This window comes from Rhodotorula toruloides, assembly GCF_000320785.1.
Source record: "Rhodotorula toruloides NP11 unplaced genomic scaffold Scaffold27, whole genome shotgun sequence".
Taxonomy (NCBI): domain Eukaryota; kingdom Fungi; phylum Basidiomycota; class Microbotryomycetes; order Sporidiobolales; family Sporidiobolaceae; genus Rhodotorula; species Rhodotorula toruloides.
Window position 1 is genome coordinate 234,667 of NW_015622987.1, and position 14,972 is coordinate 249,638.

The 14,972-nt window shown below is 61.8% G+C and overlaps 6 protein-coding genes across 6 annotated transcripts; 5 read left to right on the top strand and 1 right to left on the bottom strand.

Moving 5' to 3' along the window:
* Positions 1-284: 284 nt before the first annotated feature.
* On the top strand, positions 285-1,604 carry RHTO_04352 (uncharacterized protein; the record flags this gene model as incomplete). Its single annotated transcript, XM_016418019.1, has 1 exon — positions 285-1,604. One exon carries the CDS (start codon positions 285-287, stop codon positions 1,602-1,604), a length of 1,320 nt encoding a protein of 439 aa, XP_016270696.1.
* A 202-nt stretch (positions 1,605-1,806) lies between these two features.
* RHTO_04353 (uncharacterized protein) lies at positions 1,807-2,469 on the top strand (the record flags this gene model as incomplete). Its single annotated transcript, XM_016418020.1, has 2 exons — positions 1,807-2,161; positions 2,255-2,469. The coding sequence occupies 2 exons, from the start codon at positions 1,807-1,809 to the stop codon at positions 2,467-2,469; spliced, it is 570 nt and encodes a 189-aa protein (XP_016270697.1).
* Positions 2,470-2,864: 395 nt separating this feature from the next.
* RHTO_04354 (DNA damage response protein) lies at positions 2,865-4,568 on the bottom strand (the record flags this gene model as incomplete). The annotated part of the gene is made up of 1 exon (XM_016418021.1): positions 2,865-4,568. The coding sequence occupies one exon, from the start codon at positions 4,566-4,568 to the stop codon at positions 2,865-2,867; it is 1,704 nt and encodes a 567-aa protein (XP_016270698.1).
* Positions 4,569-4,746: 178 nt separating this feature from the next.
* RHTO_04355 (glutamate carboxypeptidase II) lies at positions 4,747-7,988 on the top strand (the record flags this gene model as incomplete). The annotated part of the gene is made up of 9 exons (XM_016418022.1): positions 4,747-5,096; positions 5,161-6,294; positions 6,377-6,669; positions 6,730-6,933; positions 6,988-7,062; positions 7,129-7,142; positions 7,202-7,337; positions 7,429-7,740; positions 7,852-7,988. The coding sequence occupies 9 exons, from the start codon at positions 4,747-4,749 to the stop codon at positions 7,986-7,988; spliced, it is 2,655 nt and encodes an 884-aa protein (XP_016270699.1).
* A 339-nt stretch (positions 7,989-8,327) lies between these two features.
* On the top strand, positions 8,328-10,177 carry RHTO_04356 (ribonucleoside-diphosphate reductase subunit M2; the record flags this gene model as incomplete). Its single annotated transcript, XM_016418023.1, has 7 exons — positions 8,328-8,855; positions 8,922-8,975; positions 9,033-9,214; positions 9,274-9,368; positions 9,424-9,599; positions 9,658-9,962; positions 10,021-10,177. The coding sequence occupies 7 exons, from the start codon at positions 8,328-8,330 to the stop codon at positions 10,175-10,177; spliced, it is 1,497 nt and encodes a 498-aa protein (XP_016270700.1).
* A 386-nt stretch (positions 10,178-10,563) lies between these two features.
* Positions 10,564-14,912, top strand: RHTO_04357 (pre-mrna splicing factor 24; the record flags this gene model as incomplete). The annotated part of the gene is made up of 22 exons (XM_016418024.1): positions 10,564-10,747; positions 10,801-10,920; positions 10,976-11,208; positions 11,265-11,315; positions 11,372-11,382; positions 11,435-11,496; positions 11,557-11,702; positions 11,760-11,918; positions 11,972-12,076; positions 12,133-12,277; positions 12,342-12,422; positions 12,479-12,531; positions 12,588-12,694; positions 12,752-12,944; positions 13,001-13,203; positions 13,261-13,339; positions 13,400-13,621; positions 13,681-13,764; positions 13,820-14,092; positions 14,151-14,245; positions 14,305-14,482; positions 14,547-14,912. The coding sequence occupies 22 exons, from the start codon at positions 10,564-10,566 to the stop codon at positions 14,910-14,912; spliced, it is 3,150 nt and encodes a 1,049-aa protein (XP_016270701.1).
* Positions 14,913-14,972: the final 60 nt, after the last annotated feature.

The window sequence follows — 14,972 nt, forward strand, 5'->3', positions numbered from 1 at the left end:
TTCAATTCACCTCCTGCTCGGGCGCTCTCCCCCCGACCGTTCACTGCTCTCGCTTGGTTGCGCGCTGTGTCTGGCTTGCTGGGATTGTTTGACCCTTCTTCTGCTCGCCGGAACGGTCTACGAGGTGCGCACGCTCTCCCACGCCCCCCTCGCCCGCTCGCCTTTCTCATCAGTTCTCGCTCACACAGGCCTCACGACTCGCCTGGCAGCCGCGCAGAACACGCCGAGTACGACAACAGAACCTCACGCATCCCTTCGCCAGACCTCCAGTCTTCAGCCGCGCCATGGCCCGCCTCTCCCTCGCCCAGACTCTCCCTCCCGAACTCCTCACGCGCATCTTCGGCTGGCTCGTCGAGATACAAGTCTCAGAAATCCCGGATGGCATCGTTGACCCGCCATTCTGTTTGATCGCATGGCCGGTGACTTCCCGCGCACCAGCTCTGCGCTCGTCAGCTCTCGTCTGTCGCCATTGGCGGTTCCCCGCGCAGGAGATGCTGTTTCGGGCCATCGACATCACGGACGCGGCATCCGAAGCCATTGCATTCGCCTTTCGTCAGCGCCCTGACCTTGCCGAAGCTGTCCAGGCGATCAACGCTGGGCGGCCGACAGCAGAGTCGCGTTGCAGAGACAGGCTATCTTTGGACATCGTCTCCGACCTCTGTCCCAACGTTCGCCACGTCTACATCGCAAGTTTCCCTCGCACATGGAAGGAACGCTTGGCACGCTTCCTCGCTTCGCGGGAGCTGCACACAGTCATCTCGGATGGGCGCCGGGCTAGCGTGTCCGAGCGGACCGATTTGGGGTACCTGTCCATGCAGGATCTGTCCCGCCTCGCCATACAGCCATCGATACGCAACCTGATGTCGCTCTGCACGCCGCACCCGGCTCACGTCGATCCGCCTCTGCCCATACCTCCCACTCCTCCCGCTACACACCTTACGACACTGGCAATCAGCATCTCGTGGAAACACTCTGTCGCCGTTCAGGAACTGCTCACATCTGTCGCATCGAGTCTGAAGTTCTTCGACTTCTACACGGAGACTCCGGTCACCTTCGGTAACTTCGGGTCGGCCCTCGAGACGCTGCAGACGCTCGAGGAGCTGCGAATCTACGTTGGCGTCAGCTTCGGTGTTGAGAACGACCAGGGATGGTTTAAGCAGGTCTTGCCGAGGTTGCGGTCCCTCAAGAAAGTCTTCATCACCTACGACCTCGCTCCACCCTCCATCGTACTCGCTGCGCCAGCATCTCTCGAGATATTCGAATACGAATGGTGTGGTCTCAGTTCAGAAGAGATGGTCGACTACATCGAGTCCTTCCGTAAGGCCTTCCGTCAAGGCAAGGATCGCATCCCCTACCGCACCTTCCGCCTCTCTCTGAATCCCGACGAGGAGGAGGCTCGGCTAGCGCCCAGCACTGTCACTGCGCTGTCGGATGCCTGTCACGCCCGCGACGTAGAACTGGACTTGACGTACTGGGAGGAGACGACTGGCCGCCGCTTCCCTCGCGAGTCCTACATCTCGTTCTTCTGGCAAGTCTTCCGCGCCTTGTCCTTCTCACTCAAGCTGACGCGTCACCTTGCGCAGACTTCGCTCCAGCCTCAATAGCACTCGCGCAACCCTTCTCGGCAGTTTGCACCCGTACTTCTTTTTCAATCCAGCTCTCTTCGCTTAGCGTTCGGCGGCCGAGGCAGAGTGCTCCAGCGCTCTCACCATGCGAGAAAGACTAGGAAAGCTTTGCGAGAGGTCCAGCCAACTCCCTCTTCACCCTCCCTTGCTCCGTCTTCCCTTACTCCACCCTCGCATCATCATGCTTCCATCTCCGGCCGCTGCGCCTTCACCCTGGGCTCCCTCGCCGCACCCTACGACCCTCCCAATCACCGCCCCGTCCCCCGCTCCTGCACAACCTCATCGCCGCGCCGCCTCCGCTCGCACCGGCCTGGCACCCCCTGGCGCTGGAGTCGCAGGTGCGGGCGCCACGACAAGCACAGGAGGCCATGGCATCGTCGTCGAGGAGCCGAGCGTCGAGGCGACGAGGAACGTAGCTGTCCTGCTTGGAGCAGGGATGGAAGACGAGGGCTTGCTCGACCGGGTTGAGAGGGAGGTCGAGGCTGTCTTGATGGCTTATGAGCGGGCTTTCGAAGCTGGAAACACGGGTCAACCAGGTTCGTTGCGTGAGGAGCGCTTTCCTCCTTCTCGACTCCCTTCCCCTTGAACGCTTGAACTGACATCCTTTCTTGACCGACGCGTCTGCTCAGATCTGTCAACGACGCTCTCCACCCTCTCTTCACTCGTCGCCCTCCTCTCTCGCTCTTCCGTCGGCGGCTTCGTCCCCTCGTCCGCCAGTCCTGCCGATGCGACTCTCTCGCAAAACCACCTCGACCAAGCGAACGAGCGTTCGCGAGCGCTCTACAAGCAGCTCAAGAACGTCAAGGAAGGCGCGGAAGTGGCGAGGGCGACACTGGCAGGATGAGGGTGGTCGAAAGCAGACAAGCGACACGAAGCGTGGCGAGGCAGTCGCCCCTTCTGCCCTGACGAGCACTTGATGGAAACGGCACGGGCACGGGAGTCCTCAAGTCATCGGGCGCCCCGCTGGCCGCCTTCGCGCGATCGCACGACCTCCATTCGCGAGACGGTATCGTCAACTCTGCACCAACCTGCACGGTTACTACTCTCCGCGACCTCCGACCGTCCCTAGATCAATTTGCACCTCGCCAAGGCATTGTATGCAGGCTTTCGTCGTTGGTCCGCAATCGTAGCAATCCAGCCAGCATAGTTCGACACCTTGCCGGCAAAAAGACAGGTTCTCTTTTGACATCCCTCACAACTGCACGAAAGCCTGAACACCTGACAAGTCATGGCTGCGTTTCATGCGGCAGGAATTACCTTCTTCTTCTTCCTTGGCGCGAGCATGTTGACCTTCGGCTTGTCCGCCTCCTGACCCGCCTCACCGTCTGCCGCCCGCTTCTCGCCCGCTCCTGCGACCACCGCTGGCAAAGGATTCTCCACCTTGACTTCCCGCCGCACTTCTCGCTCGTACCGCTTCTTCCACTCCTCCTCATTCAGCGTTTCCTCCCCTTCGCCGTCCTCCTCCGCCTTCAGTGCCTTTTCCAGTCCTTCCTCCCAGCGCTCGACTGCTTCCGCGAGTTTCGGTAGCGCTGGGAGTGAATAGTCGAAGTTGTGCAGGACGGACCAGAGCTTGGTGTAGACCGTCGGGCGGAGAGAAAGCGGGGCGGGACGAGGTGCGCCGGTCGTAGCGGACGAGTTGGACGAAGCGGACTTTGTCGGCGACGGCGGCGCGGCGACGGGAGAGACGGGGACGGATGAGAGATCGGGTTCGCCCGCTGCGACAACGAAGAAGCCGACCAGCTGCCCAGCGCAGCACTCCTGCCTGAACGCCATTCGCTCCCACCACTCCTCGACGCCACCTGGCACACCCTCGATGAGACGCTTCCGCTCCCGCTCGAGTCCGCGCTCGACGTCTGCGAGCATCTGAGCGGGTGTCTGGCCAGTCGCGAACGCGTTGCTCGCGAGGGAGAGGAAGACGTCGTCGTAGTCGCCTGGTGTGCCGGAGGAGGAGACGGAGGAGGAAGTGAGGGAATGGAGGAAGCGGGATTTGGGGTCGTCGGGGAAGGAAGGGATGTGATCGGTAAGAGGGTGAGCTATAGGCGGGGCAGGTGCATGCAACGGAGAGGAGAGGGCCGAGTAGGGATGCGAGTAGGTCCAGGCGATGGATGGCGACAAAGTGGCGGCGGGAACGTAGGGGAGGGATTCGAGGTAGCTCAACCCCGGGACGAGGTAGAAGAGCTTGAGCGGAGAAGGCGGTTGGACGGCCTGCTTCGCCGCCTGCACCTCGAGCGTCGCCTTCTCGATGGTTCTCTTCCACCATCGGATCAGGCCCTTGTCGTCGAGCACCTTCTTGCCCTCGTTGTCGACGCTGCCAGGGAAGAGGTACTGTCCTTGCGCGCGAGCAAAGATGTGGACGCGCACCCGCGTCGAGCCATGCGGCGGGTGGAGGAGGAAGTAAGAGATGAACGACGATGCGAGGGTGCGAGTAGGCGAAGGTCCAGAGGAAGGGGGTGAATGGCCGGAAGTATCGACTTTCGAGATGTAGAGGAGCGAGGTCGAGGTCGACGGGATGGTGTAAAGGGACGCTTCGAGGCCGGCGACGGGGACGTGTCGTTGTTCTGTCCTCTGCGACGTCTCGCTCGTCCCGTTCGAGCCGTTCGCCGCGGAAGAAATCGACGCAACGGGAGGAACATCGGTGGATGCGCTCGCAACGCCCGTAGCTGCGCTCCCCTGGCCGCCGAGCGCGTCCTTCTCCACTTGCCCTCCAGCTGCCCCCGTCTTGGTTTGCACTGCGCTCTCCGCCGAGACGACAGCCTCCCTCTTCTCGCTCACGACCACAAACACCTCCTCGTGCCACACCTTTGCCGTCTTTGCGTTCGAAGCGTGCGGGAAAAGGGCATGCGATCGTCGTGGCTGGCTACGGAGCACGTCGACCGCGTACGCGTGCGAGCCTGGGACTGTCGCGAGGGCGGAAGAGAGGTGGTCGAGGAGCGTCGGCAGCATGGCGCGGCGGTGTGGCGGATCGAGCGCGCAATTCCAGAGTTGTACGATTGAGTGCAAGCCTCACGATTCAGCCACAGCACGGTCAAGCGGAAGCACGCGGTTCGCAAGAGGCAGAGTGCGACTCTCTGTCCACAACAAGCCACTCGCTCACGGACTGAGCGGGTGCAAGTGCTACAGAATGACCGAAAAGAAGTCACTGGCCGACCTGGCCGATTCAAAGGAGCCGCTGCTGCCCCTGCCGACTCCCTCGTCCTCCTCCCCACCTCGCCAGACTCGGACGTCGCTTCTCAAGGCCGTCGTCGCTCTGTGCGCGCTGGGATCGCTGTGGTACCAGTCTGGGCCTGCGATCTCCACGGACGGACTCGCTCGCGGCGGAGACTGGCGTTCTCTCGCTCGTTTCGGTCATGCAGGATGCACGCACGGGAAGGGTCGTCTTGCGTGGCAGGCGACGAGGCTCAGCGAGAAGGACATTCAGGACACTCTCTTGACGGTGCCATCCGCGGACAGCGCGAAGAATGCCTCACGAGCGTGCGTCGCCCATTCACTTTCCTCTCCTCGAAGGTCGACTAACTTTGGACTTGGCTCTTCGCAGCTACACCGCTCATGCTCACGTCGCCGGCACGCCAGAGGACCGCAACGTCGCTCTCCTCATCAAATCGCAATGGGAGGACATCCTCGGCGCTGACGCTGACCCGGAGAACAAGCGAGTCTTTGACGCCGGAACGGATGCGAGTCGTGAGGCGCTACTCGGGCGCTCGAAGCACGGAAGGCACGGGCGACACGACAACAAGAAGCACAAGAAGCACAGGAAGAGTCTCGTCCGCAAGATCCGCCGCTGGATGGACAAGATCGCTCGTCGCGCTCGACACGGCCACCCTCACGGAAAGAAGCGCCACGGCCATAAAGGCCGCCGCGAGCCCCACCTTGAACGCCCGCGCGTCTGGACAGACACGTACTACTCGCTCCTGAACTACCCCGTCTCCGCCTCCCTCTCAATCACGCCACCCGGCGCATCCGAGCCGTCGTGGCGCGCCAAGCTGAAGGAGGAGGTTTTCAAGGAGGACCCGACGAGTGGCGAAGGACCCGGCATTTGGCACGGTTTCAGCAAGAACGGCACGGCCAAGGGACAGCTCGTCTACGCCAGTCGCGGGACGAAGGAGGACTTTGAGCTGCTCAAGAGCAAGGGCGTCGACGTGAAGGGCAAGATTGTCGCCGTCCAGTACGGCGGGTCGTTCCGCGGGCTTAAGGTCAAGGCTGCCGCGGAAGCAGGCGCTATCGGCGTCGTCATTTTCACCGACCCGATCGAGGATGGCGACATCACGGCATCAGCCGGTCACGCTGCCTACCCCGCCGGACCCGCCCGCGCACCGTCGAGCGTCCAGCGCGGCTCCGTCCAGTACCTCTCGCTCTACCCTGGCGACCCTCTCACGCCCGGCCAGCCGTCCTACAACCCCGACTTGCCGAACGCGCCCGACCGCCTCGACCGCGACGACCCATCCGTCAATGTCCCGACTATCCCGTCGCTCCCCCTCTCGTACGAAGACGCGATCCCGCTCCTCAAAAGCTTGAACGGAAAGGGCTTCAAGCTGGAGGATGGAAGGGAGGGCAAGCCGGAGGGATGGAGGGAAGGCGCTTTGCGCGAGTATGGCGTCGAGTACTTCACTGGTCCTGGGGAGGACGAGATTGAGCTCGTCAACAACGTCGACGACAAGATTACCCCGATCTGGTGCGTGGCGCCAGCAGTTGCATGGCCTTCTCACCGGTAGACCCGGAACTCACGCCTCGACCTTGCTGGCCGGTGCGCGCAGGAATACCTACGCCCTCATCCCCGGCCACATCAAGGACGAAGTCGTCGTCATCGGCAACCACCACGACGCCTGGACGTTCGGCGCCAGCGACCCCAACTCCGGCACCTCGTCCATGCACGAGACCGTTCGAGCGTTTGGGGCCCTGCTTGAGAAGGGTTGGAAGCCGTTGCGCACGATTCTCGTCGCTGCGTGGGACGCCGAGGAGTACGGCTTGATCGGCTCGACCGAGTTTGGCGAAGACTTTGCGCCGTGGCTCAAGAAGAACGTCGTTGCGTACCTCAACGTGGACGTCAGTGCGTCGGTCTCCGCCTCCACCGGTCCGCGGAATGCTCACTGAACTCTCGCTTGCACAGGCGTCTCCGGCCCTATCTTCGAGCTCAACGCCTCTCCCTCCTTCGCCGATCTCCTTCGCAACGTCTCAGCGCAAGTCCCGGACCCGAGCAGGGAGGGCAAGACGCTCGCTGACGTCTGGGAGAATGGCGACGACGAGGAGGAAATGACGGACGATGAGGGTGAGAAGAAGTTGTTGCCCGTCGCGGCGCTCGGCTCGGGAAGCGGTGCGTCCCCTCCTTGCCCTATTACGTTCGAGAACTGAGGACTAGCTCCCGCAGACTTCACCGTCTTCTTGCAGCGCCTCGGCATCGCTTCGGCCAACTTTGCCATGCGTCGCAGCAAGAAGAGTCCTGGTGCGCATACGCCGAGGCTTTACCAGCTCTGGTACCGGACACTGACATCTTCGGTGACTTCCGCAGTCTACCATTACCACGTCCGTCCTGCTTATCCTCCCGTCTTCCCCTCGAGACTGACGGCTTCCCTTCCTCGCAGTCCAACTACGACAGCTTCCACTGGCAGTCCACGTTCGGCGATCCGACGTACCAGCGCCACATTGCCGTCTCGAAGGTACTTGGTCTGGCGGCGGTCAGGCTTGTGGACGACCTGGTGTTGCCAATCAACGTGACCGGTCAGTCGCCGTCTCCTTCATGCAGATCTTGGTGTCAGCGACAAATCTGCTGCTCAAGAAGGCGTACTGACGACATACCCGCCTCCCGCAGCCTACGCCGTCGAGCTCGGCAAATACGTCGACAAAGTCGCCTCTCTCCCTCTCGCATCATCCCTCGACTTCACCCGCCTCCGCTCCCTCACAAGCGCGATCCTCCTTACCTCTCAACGTCTCGAAAGTAAGGGCATCAAGGTCGCTCACGCAGTCAAGGAGAAGGGCGACAAGCGAGCGATTCGCCAGCTGCGCGCGGTCAACAAGGCGATCAAGGCGTTCGAGACGGGCTTCTTGGGTGATGAGAAGGGCCTGAAGGGGCGCGAGTGGTATAGGCATCTGGGAGTCGCTCCCGGACGATGGCTCGGATACGGTGCGTCCCCTCTCCTTGCTCTCCGAACTGCTACTCGCTTCCGATCACGACATTCGCTGAGGAGGGCATGCCCTCCTCGACGGCGCTCTCATTGACCTCGACGCCACACAGGCGCAACGACCCTTCCCGGACTGGCCGAGGCGCTCACGCTCGACGAGGACGTCGAGCAGGCCAAGGTCGAGATCAATCGTCTCGAGAAGGCGTTCGGTACGATCCTCAAGGGGCTCGTCAAGGGTGTCAAGGCGTAGAAGAGGCTTCAGCGATGCTGCTGTCGGCGTGCAGGAGCTACGACTTGCGCCCCCTTCGAAACGGTGAGCAGACATCCTCGAACCCTCCCCGTTCCCTCTGTAGATAGGCTCGTAAATTCTGTCGTTACTTTGTCAGTACTCCTACGGCATCGTACGTCCCGCAAGAGAGAGCGCACGGGGCGATCCTCATCGCCTGAGGAGGGTCTGCTTCCTCCCGTCCACCTCGCCTGCCTGTCCAGCTCGTTCCCGCTGCCAGATCAGCTCTAGAAAGTGTCCAGGAGGTGCCTTCGAGCCAGCCCAGCCCGCCAGTCGTTGCCGCCGTCGAGTGCAGACGCCGCCATGCTCGCCAGTTCTCCACCTACGGTCCCGCCTCTCTACCCGCCGCAGAGCAGCCGCACGTACGCTGCGCAGGCGTCCCCATCGTCATCTTTCCGCTCTCTGTCCCTCGGCGATCCGCAAAAGCGCCACGACAGACACTCGTCCCCGTCCGCCACTTCCTCAATCAAGGAGGCCGCAAAGGAAAAGGTCAACGGGGCAGGCAGGATGCAGACGAGCAAAGGCAAGGGCAAACAGGTTGCTCAGGAGCAGCTGCAAAGCAGCACTGGCGACGATGTTGCCGCCTTGGAGGCAGACGCAGCGGACGACCTTCCCTCCGTCCCTCTCTCGCTCGACTCGCTCGACCTGCCTCATACCAGCTCTTCCGAGATGAGCGGCAAGGACAAGAAGGGAGACAGGCGGGATGACTGGCTGGACGCGGACGGCCGGCCGCGCTTCGTCGGCAACTCGTCGATTCGCTCGGACGCGGACGAGCCCATCCTGCGGGAGACAGACCGGCGATTCGTGTTGTTCCCCATCAAGTATCACGAGGTGCGTTGCGTTTGGGGGGAACGCTTGTTCGGGAAGGCTTGGGGGCTGACTGGCTTGAATGGACAGGTCTGGGGAGCGTACAAGAAGGCGGAGGCATCTTTCTGGACGGCGGAAGAGATGGTGATTTCGCTCGCGAATCCGGTGAGCGAGCGAATGCTGATTGTGCTACTCGCACAGGACATTTCGAAGGACCTGTGGGACTGGGACCGACTGACGGACAACGAGCGGCACTTCATCTCGCATGTCCTCGCCTTCTTCGCCGCCTCGGACGGCATCGTGAACGAGAACTTGGTGGAGAGGTTCTCGGCCGAGGTGCAGATCGCCGAGGCCCGCTGTTTCTACGGTTTCCAGATCATGATGTGCGTCCGCCCGTTTCGACTTCGACACGGATCAGCCTGACCGTTTCTGTCGCACGCAGGGAGAATGTTCATTCCGAGGTGTACTCGCTACTCATCGAAACGTACATTCGGGAGCCGCTCGAGCGCGAGAAGCTCTTCAACGCCATCGAGACCAGTGCGTTTCCTTCCGCTCGAACACCCACACAATGTTCTGACTGTCCAATTTGCAGTCCCCTGCATCGCCAAGAAGGCCGAGTGGGCGCTTCGATGGATCTCGGACCCTGGCGCCGTCTTTGCGGAACGACTGGTCGCTTTCGCCGCTGTCGAGGGCATCTTCTTCTCCGGCTCGTTCGCCTCGATCTTCTGGCTCAAGAAGCGGGGCTTGATGCCCGGTTTGACGTTCTCGGTGCGTCGAGACTCTATGTCGGCTCCCGGGACCACCGGCTGACGGACTTGTCCCGCAGAACGAGCTCATCTCGCGCGATGAAGGTCTTCACACCGACTTTGCCTGCCTTCTCTTTTCGCACCTCGAGCGCCGACCAGCACCCCACCGTGTCACCCAGATTATCGCCGAAGCCGTCGAGATCGAGCAAGAATTCCTGACGGACGCCTTGCCCGTCGGCTTGATCGGCATGAACGCCACCCTCATGCGACAGTACATCGAGTTCGTCGCGGACCGATTGCTTGTCGCGCTCGGGAACGACAAGCTGTACAATGCCGAGAACCCGTTCGACTTTATGGAGATGATCTCGATGGAGGGCAAGACCAAGTGCGTTCTCCGCCCTTCCGCCTGGCTTCGTCCTCGACTGACGCCTCCTGTCGTGCAGCTTCTTCGAGAAGCGCGTCTCGGACTACCAGAAGTCGGGCATCATGACCCGCGTCAACGCCATGTCCCGCACCGCCAGTGTGGCCGACACTGCCGGCAGCGGCGCCAGCACGCCCTTCGACGAGCACGGCTCGCTCATCTTCGACGCCGACTTCTAAGCCTCTTCGCCTTTCGCCCCTCGCACCTCGCACCTCGCAAAGCCTTTCTTGTATCGACCATTGCTGACACTGTCGCCTCGCCTGTCCAACTCGACACCACCCCACTCTAGACCTCGATGTTCCCACTCTCCCAGTACTCTGTGTGCGTGGTCGTAGCAGCCGTACATCCGTGCTTGTACTCTTTCCCGCCGCGGCCGTACCGTCGCGGATTGTTCCCGTTGTAGCATCAAGCCAACCTCACCCCTCGCAACGCATCTTTCCGATTCCTTTGACGTTCGTGCCAGCGTCTTTTCCTTGCTGCTCCACTGCGGACTGCCTGAAAGACAGCCGCCGACGTCGTCGAGTTCGCTCTCCTCCCCGCTTTCGCTTCTCCACCACGCTCGACGATGGCGAACGAGCCAGACGAGGCTGCCGTGCAAGAGTACAGCGCTCTGCTCGAGCAGATCTCTGCTGCGCCGTACCAGCGCGATCTCCACCTCCAGCGCATCCAGCTTGCGAAGTCACTCGGGTTGGGCGATGAAGTCGAGCAGGCGCGCCAGGCTCTCGCAGGCTACTTTCCGCTGAGCGAAGGTGCGTAGCAGTTCTGCTGCTCTCTAAAACGAGCTAATCCTCGCTTCTCGCAGGCGAATGGCTCGAGTGGATCGCGGACAGGAAGCAGCAGCTCCCTCAGGTCCCGGTGGACGATGTCACGCCGCACCTGGAGGTCATGGAGTTGTACAGGAGGGCTAGTCGCGACTACCTCTGTACGTACCTCCTTCACCGTCGCCCGCGAAGCTGTTTGACCCTGATTCCACGCAGCGATTCCCGTCCTCGCGTCTTGGTCGGAATGGGTCGACGGGCAGTACTACGCTTCCAAGGGTCTCTCGCCACCTCCTGCTGCAGTCGAAGAGGATGACGAAGACAGGGCGATGCAGGCGGCGGACAGGAAGGTCGGCGAGCCTGACCAGCTCCTCGAGGTTGTATTCTCGCTCGAAGAGGTCAGAGGCGTTTGCGGCGAGGTTATGTCGGTTGCGGGAGCGCATCTGGCGGAGGTGAGCATACTTGCTGCTCGATGCGGTGCGGCGAGCTGACCTCTCGTCACTGGCAGAGCTCGCGTGTCTGGAAGATCTGGCGGGACTTTGAGATGGACTTGCTGAAGGTGCACCTGGCCTCCTCCCGTTCCATGGCGTACACTACTGACATTTTCCCTTGCAGACGGACCCTTCGTACGCTCGCTCCTGGCCCTTGGCGACACTTGCTGATTTTGTCCCTCGACAGTCCGGATCAGCTCGTCCAGGTCGAGCAGCTCTACCTGGAGCGTCTCAAAGTCCCTCATCTCGGTGCGTACTGTGTCAAGGTCTTTGCGGGGTGAGCTGCTAATGACAGACGGCCTTCCGCAGACATCGCCGAAACCTTCTCCGCCTACTCGTCCTTTGTCACGACCTTCGACAACGACAACTACGACAAGAGTCTGCCCGCGGCGAACAAGATCTACAGTGCCACTGTCAAGAAGGCGGATGAGCGGTACCCAGAGGAGGAGAAGCTAGTGCGTACCGCATGCTTCGGTTCCGCCCCCCAGGCTGACCATGCTCCGCGCCCGCAGAAAGCGGCTGGTCACTCGGCTCAGGCGTATCTCGACTACGTCGCGTGGGAACGCGAGGTCAAGCGTCCCGATACCCCGCTCATCAAGGGCATCTTCGAGCGCGCGGTCAAGGACCACCCGAGCGACATCGAGGTCTGGGAGGCCTACCTTGAGTTCCTGGTGCGTCGCTCGACCTCCTCAGTAATCCAAATACTGATCTCGCTCGCGCACAGCACAAGATCCCGGAGAAGGAGTCGAACTTGCGCGAGGTCGCCGAAAAGGCCGTTCGCAACTTGCCCTCATCTGTCTCGCTCTGGACGGCTTACTTCCGCGTCGCCGTGCGTCACGTTCTTTTCGAGCCGTGCTATTCCTTATTGACGCTCGATCACTGCAGGAGAAGCTCCATCTTGGCGCCGAGGAAGTCGAGACGCTCTTCCAGCGCGCGACCGCCACCGGCCTCTTCAACAAGGACATGGATGCGACAGTCGCCCTCTACCATGCTCGCGCCAGCTTCTACCGCCGCGAGATGGACAGCAAGCGTGCGTAGCTCGGACTCTTGCTTCCCCACGCGCTTGCGATTAACGCCTGTACTCCACCCTACAGCTACGGAGGACGGCCCTGACGCAGATCTTGTTGGCTTCGCGCTCGGCGTTCTGCAAGAGGGAATCGAGGCGACGAAGAAAGGTGCGCTTGAGCATGTCCCCCTCTGCTAGTTTTCATGCTGACCTGCCGCGTCGCAGTGCACAAGAAGGGCGACCCGCAAAACCGACTCGAGAAGTACTTGATTCGGCTGGCACGTCCCCTTCCCGACGCTGTGCCGAACAATAGCTGACATTACCTCGTCCGCAGTACGAGCGCTTCCATATGGTCGACGAGGCTAGGCAAATGTGGGAGGAGTTGACGAAGAGCCGGGCGCACGACTACGCTCTGTGGTATGCGCGGGGCGACTTCGAGACGTGCGTCGCCTTTCTCTTCGCAACTCATGCGTTCGCCGCTGACCTCCTCGCTCGCAGACGAATGGGCGACTACCAGCGCGCGCATGAGGTTTACACGAAGGGCTGCTCGGAGCGGAGTCTCAACTACCCCGAGTACCTGCTCGAGGCGTGGCTTACGTTCGAGACCGAGTACGGCAACTTGGCGGACCTGGAGTTTGCTTTGGCGAAGAGCAAGCGGCAGAAGAAGGGGTTGGAGCGGAAGCGGGCGAGGGTGCGTGGTATATCCCTCGTACAGCTTCGCGCATGCTCACACAGTTCGGCTCGCAGGAAGCTGCGCAAGCAGCAAAGGCGGCCGCGGCGGCCAGTACCTCTGTCGTCACGCAAGACGCCGAGTCATTCATTGCAGGCGCGGTGCAGACGCAGGATGCCGGCGAGTCGAGCAAGAAGCGCGAGAGGGTGGACGAGGCGGAGCAGGGCACGAAGAAAGTGCGGATACAGTCGCCTGCGCAGGAGGTGAAGGAACCGACGCGGTGCGTGGCTCCGTCATGACTCTGTTGGAAGCGTAATTCTGACGCTCCTGTACGCAGGGACCGCGAGCATTCGACTGTCTTTGCTATCGGTCCGACAGCGATGGGCGAGGACGATGTCCGCAAGCTCTTCCGCGACGTGCGTCTTTCCCTCCCACAGCCTCTGCACGACGTATCTGACGCAGAGGCTTTCTCGTAGTGCGGCGAGATTCGCGAGCTGCACGTCAAGACACTCGGTGATCGCTCGTACGCTCAGATCGAGTTCATGGACAAGGACAGCGTTCTTCCGGCGCAGACCAAGGACAAAAAGCGCGTCAACGACGAGGAAGTCGAGGTCTACATCGCATGGCAGTCGTGCCTGTATGTTACGAACTTCCCCGAGTCGTTCGACAAGGCGGCAATCGAGCAGCTTTTCAGCAAGGTGCGCCTCCAGCGCTACTTCATCTCACGTCGTCGCGTGCTGATCTTACTGCACTGCAGTACGGCACTATTTTCGACACCCGCTGGCCAAGCAAGCGCTTCAAGACTTCGCGTCGCTTCTGTTACGTTCAGTTCGCCAACCCCGTCAGTCGTCGTCGCCTCTCGCGCTTGCTCGCCCTCGCTGACTTTGTTGATCTAGGCTCACGCTCAAGCCGCTCTCGAGCTGCACGGCACGGAACTCGAGCCCGGCCACCCTCTCTCCGTCTTCGTCTCCGACCCATCGCGCAAGAAGAACCGCACCGATGCCAACGCCAACAGCCGCGAGCTGTACATCGCCAACCTCGCCAAGTCGGTCAAGGACGTCGACTTGCGCAAGCTGTTCGAGCCGTACGGAGCGATCAAGGATGTTCGCGTGCCGACCGACGACAAGGGTCTCGCAAAGGGCTTCGCTTTCGTTGAGTTCGAGGAAGAGGTGCGTTCGCTGACTTTGGCGTGGCGTGAATGGTCTGTGCTGACGGTCACCCTCGCAGGTCTCTGCTCGTGCCGCTCTCGCTCTTAACAACCACGAGTTGCGAAAGAGGCACATCTCGGTGACCATCGCGGAGCAGCGAGCAGCGGGGACAAAGTGCGTCCCTCGCCTCATAGGAGGCTGACACTGTTGCTGACCGGCCGTCTGACTCGCAGGGTTGGACCGCCCGAAAAGGGTGTCGAGAAGGAGAACCGCGGCGTTCGCGTCCGCGGCCTCGATCCATCGACGCAAGAGGCGATCATCCAGCAGGAGTTCGAGAAGCTGGCGCCGGTACGACGGGTCAACTACATCGCTGGCTCGACCGAAGCGGTCGTCCTACTCGAGAACCCGGCCGTGCGTGGTGTTCGGCCGCTCTCGTCCTCGTGCGCTCACTAACCAGCACGGCTTCTTGGCGCAGGACGTCGGCAAGGTCTTGATGCAACAGGACTCGATGACGGTCGACGGCAAGAAGGTCGAACTCGCCGCCGAGCGACCGCGGCAAAACCGCAGCGGAGGCGGTCGACCAGCTCAGGGTCCTACCGACGCGCCTCTCGTCCCTCGCGTGACCTCGCGAGGACGTGGGCGTGTGGCACTGGGAGGCGGGCGCGGCGGGCGAGGCGGAAGAGGCGATCGACTGTGCCTTGGTGCGGGGCGACCAGCTGCGGCTGTTGCATCGAGTAGCGCTGCACCAGGTGACGCACCAATGGCGGATGCATCGGGGACAGGCTCTGGCAAGGGGCAAGACGCCTTCAGGGCGATGTTGACGAAGAAGAAGGACGAGTAGTTCGCCTCGCGACGCATGCCTGCTTTCGCTTCCCTGCACTCTGCTACGGCATGACGGAGA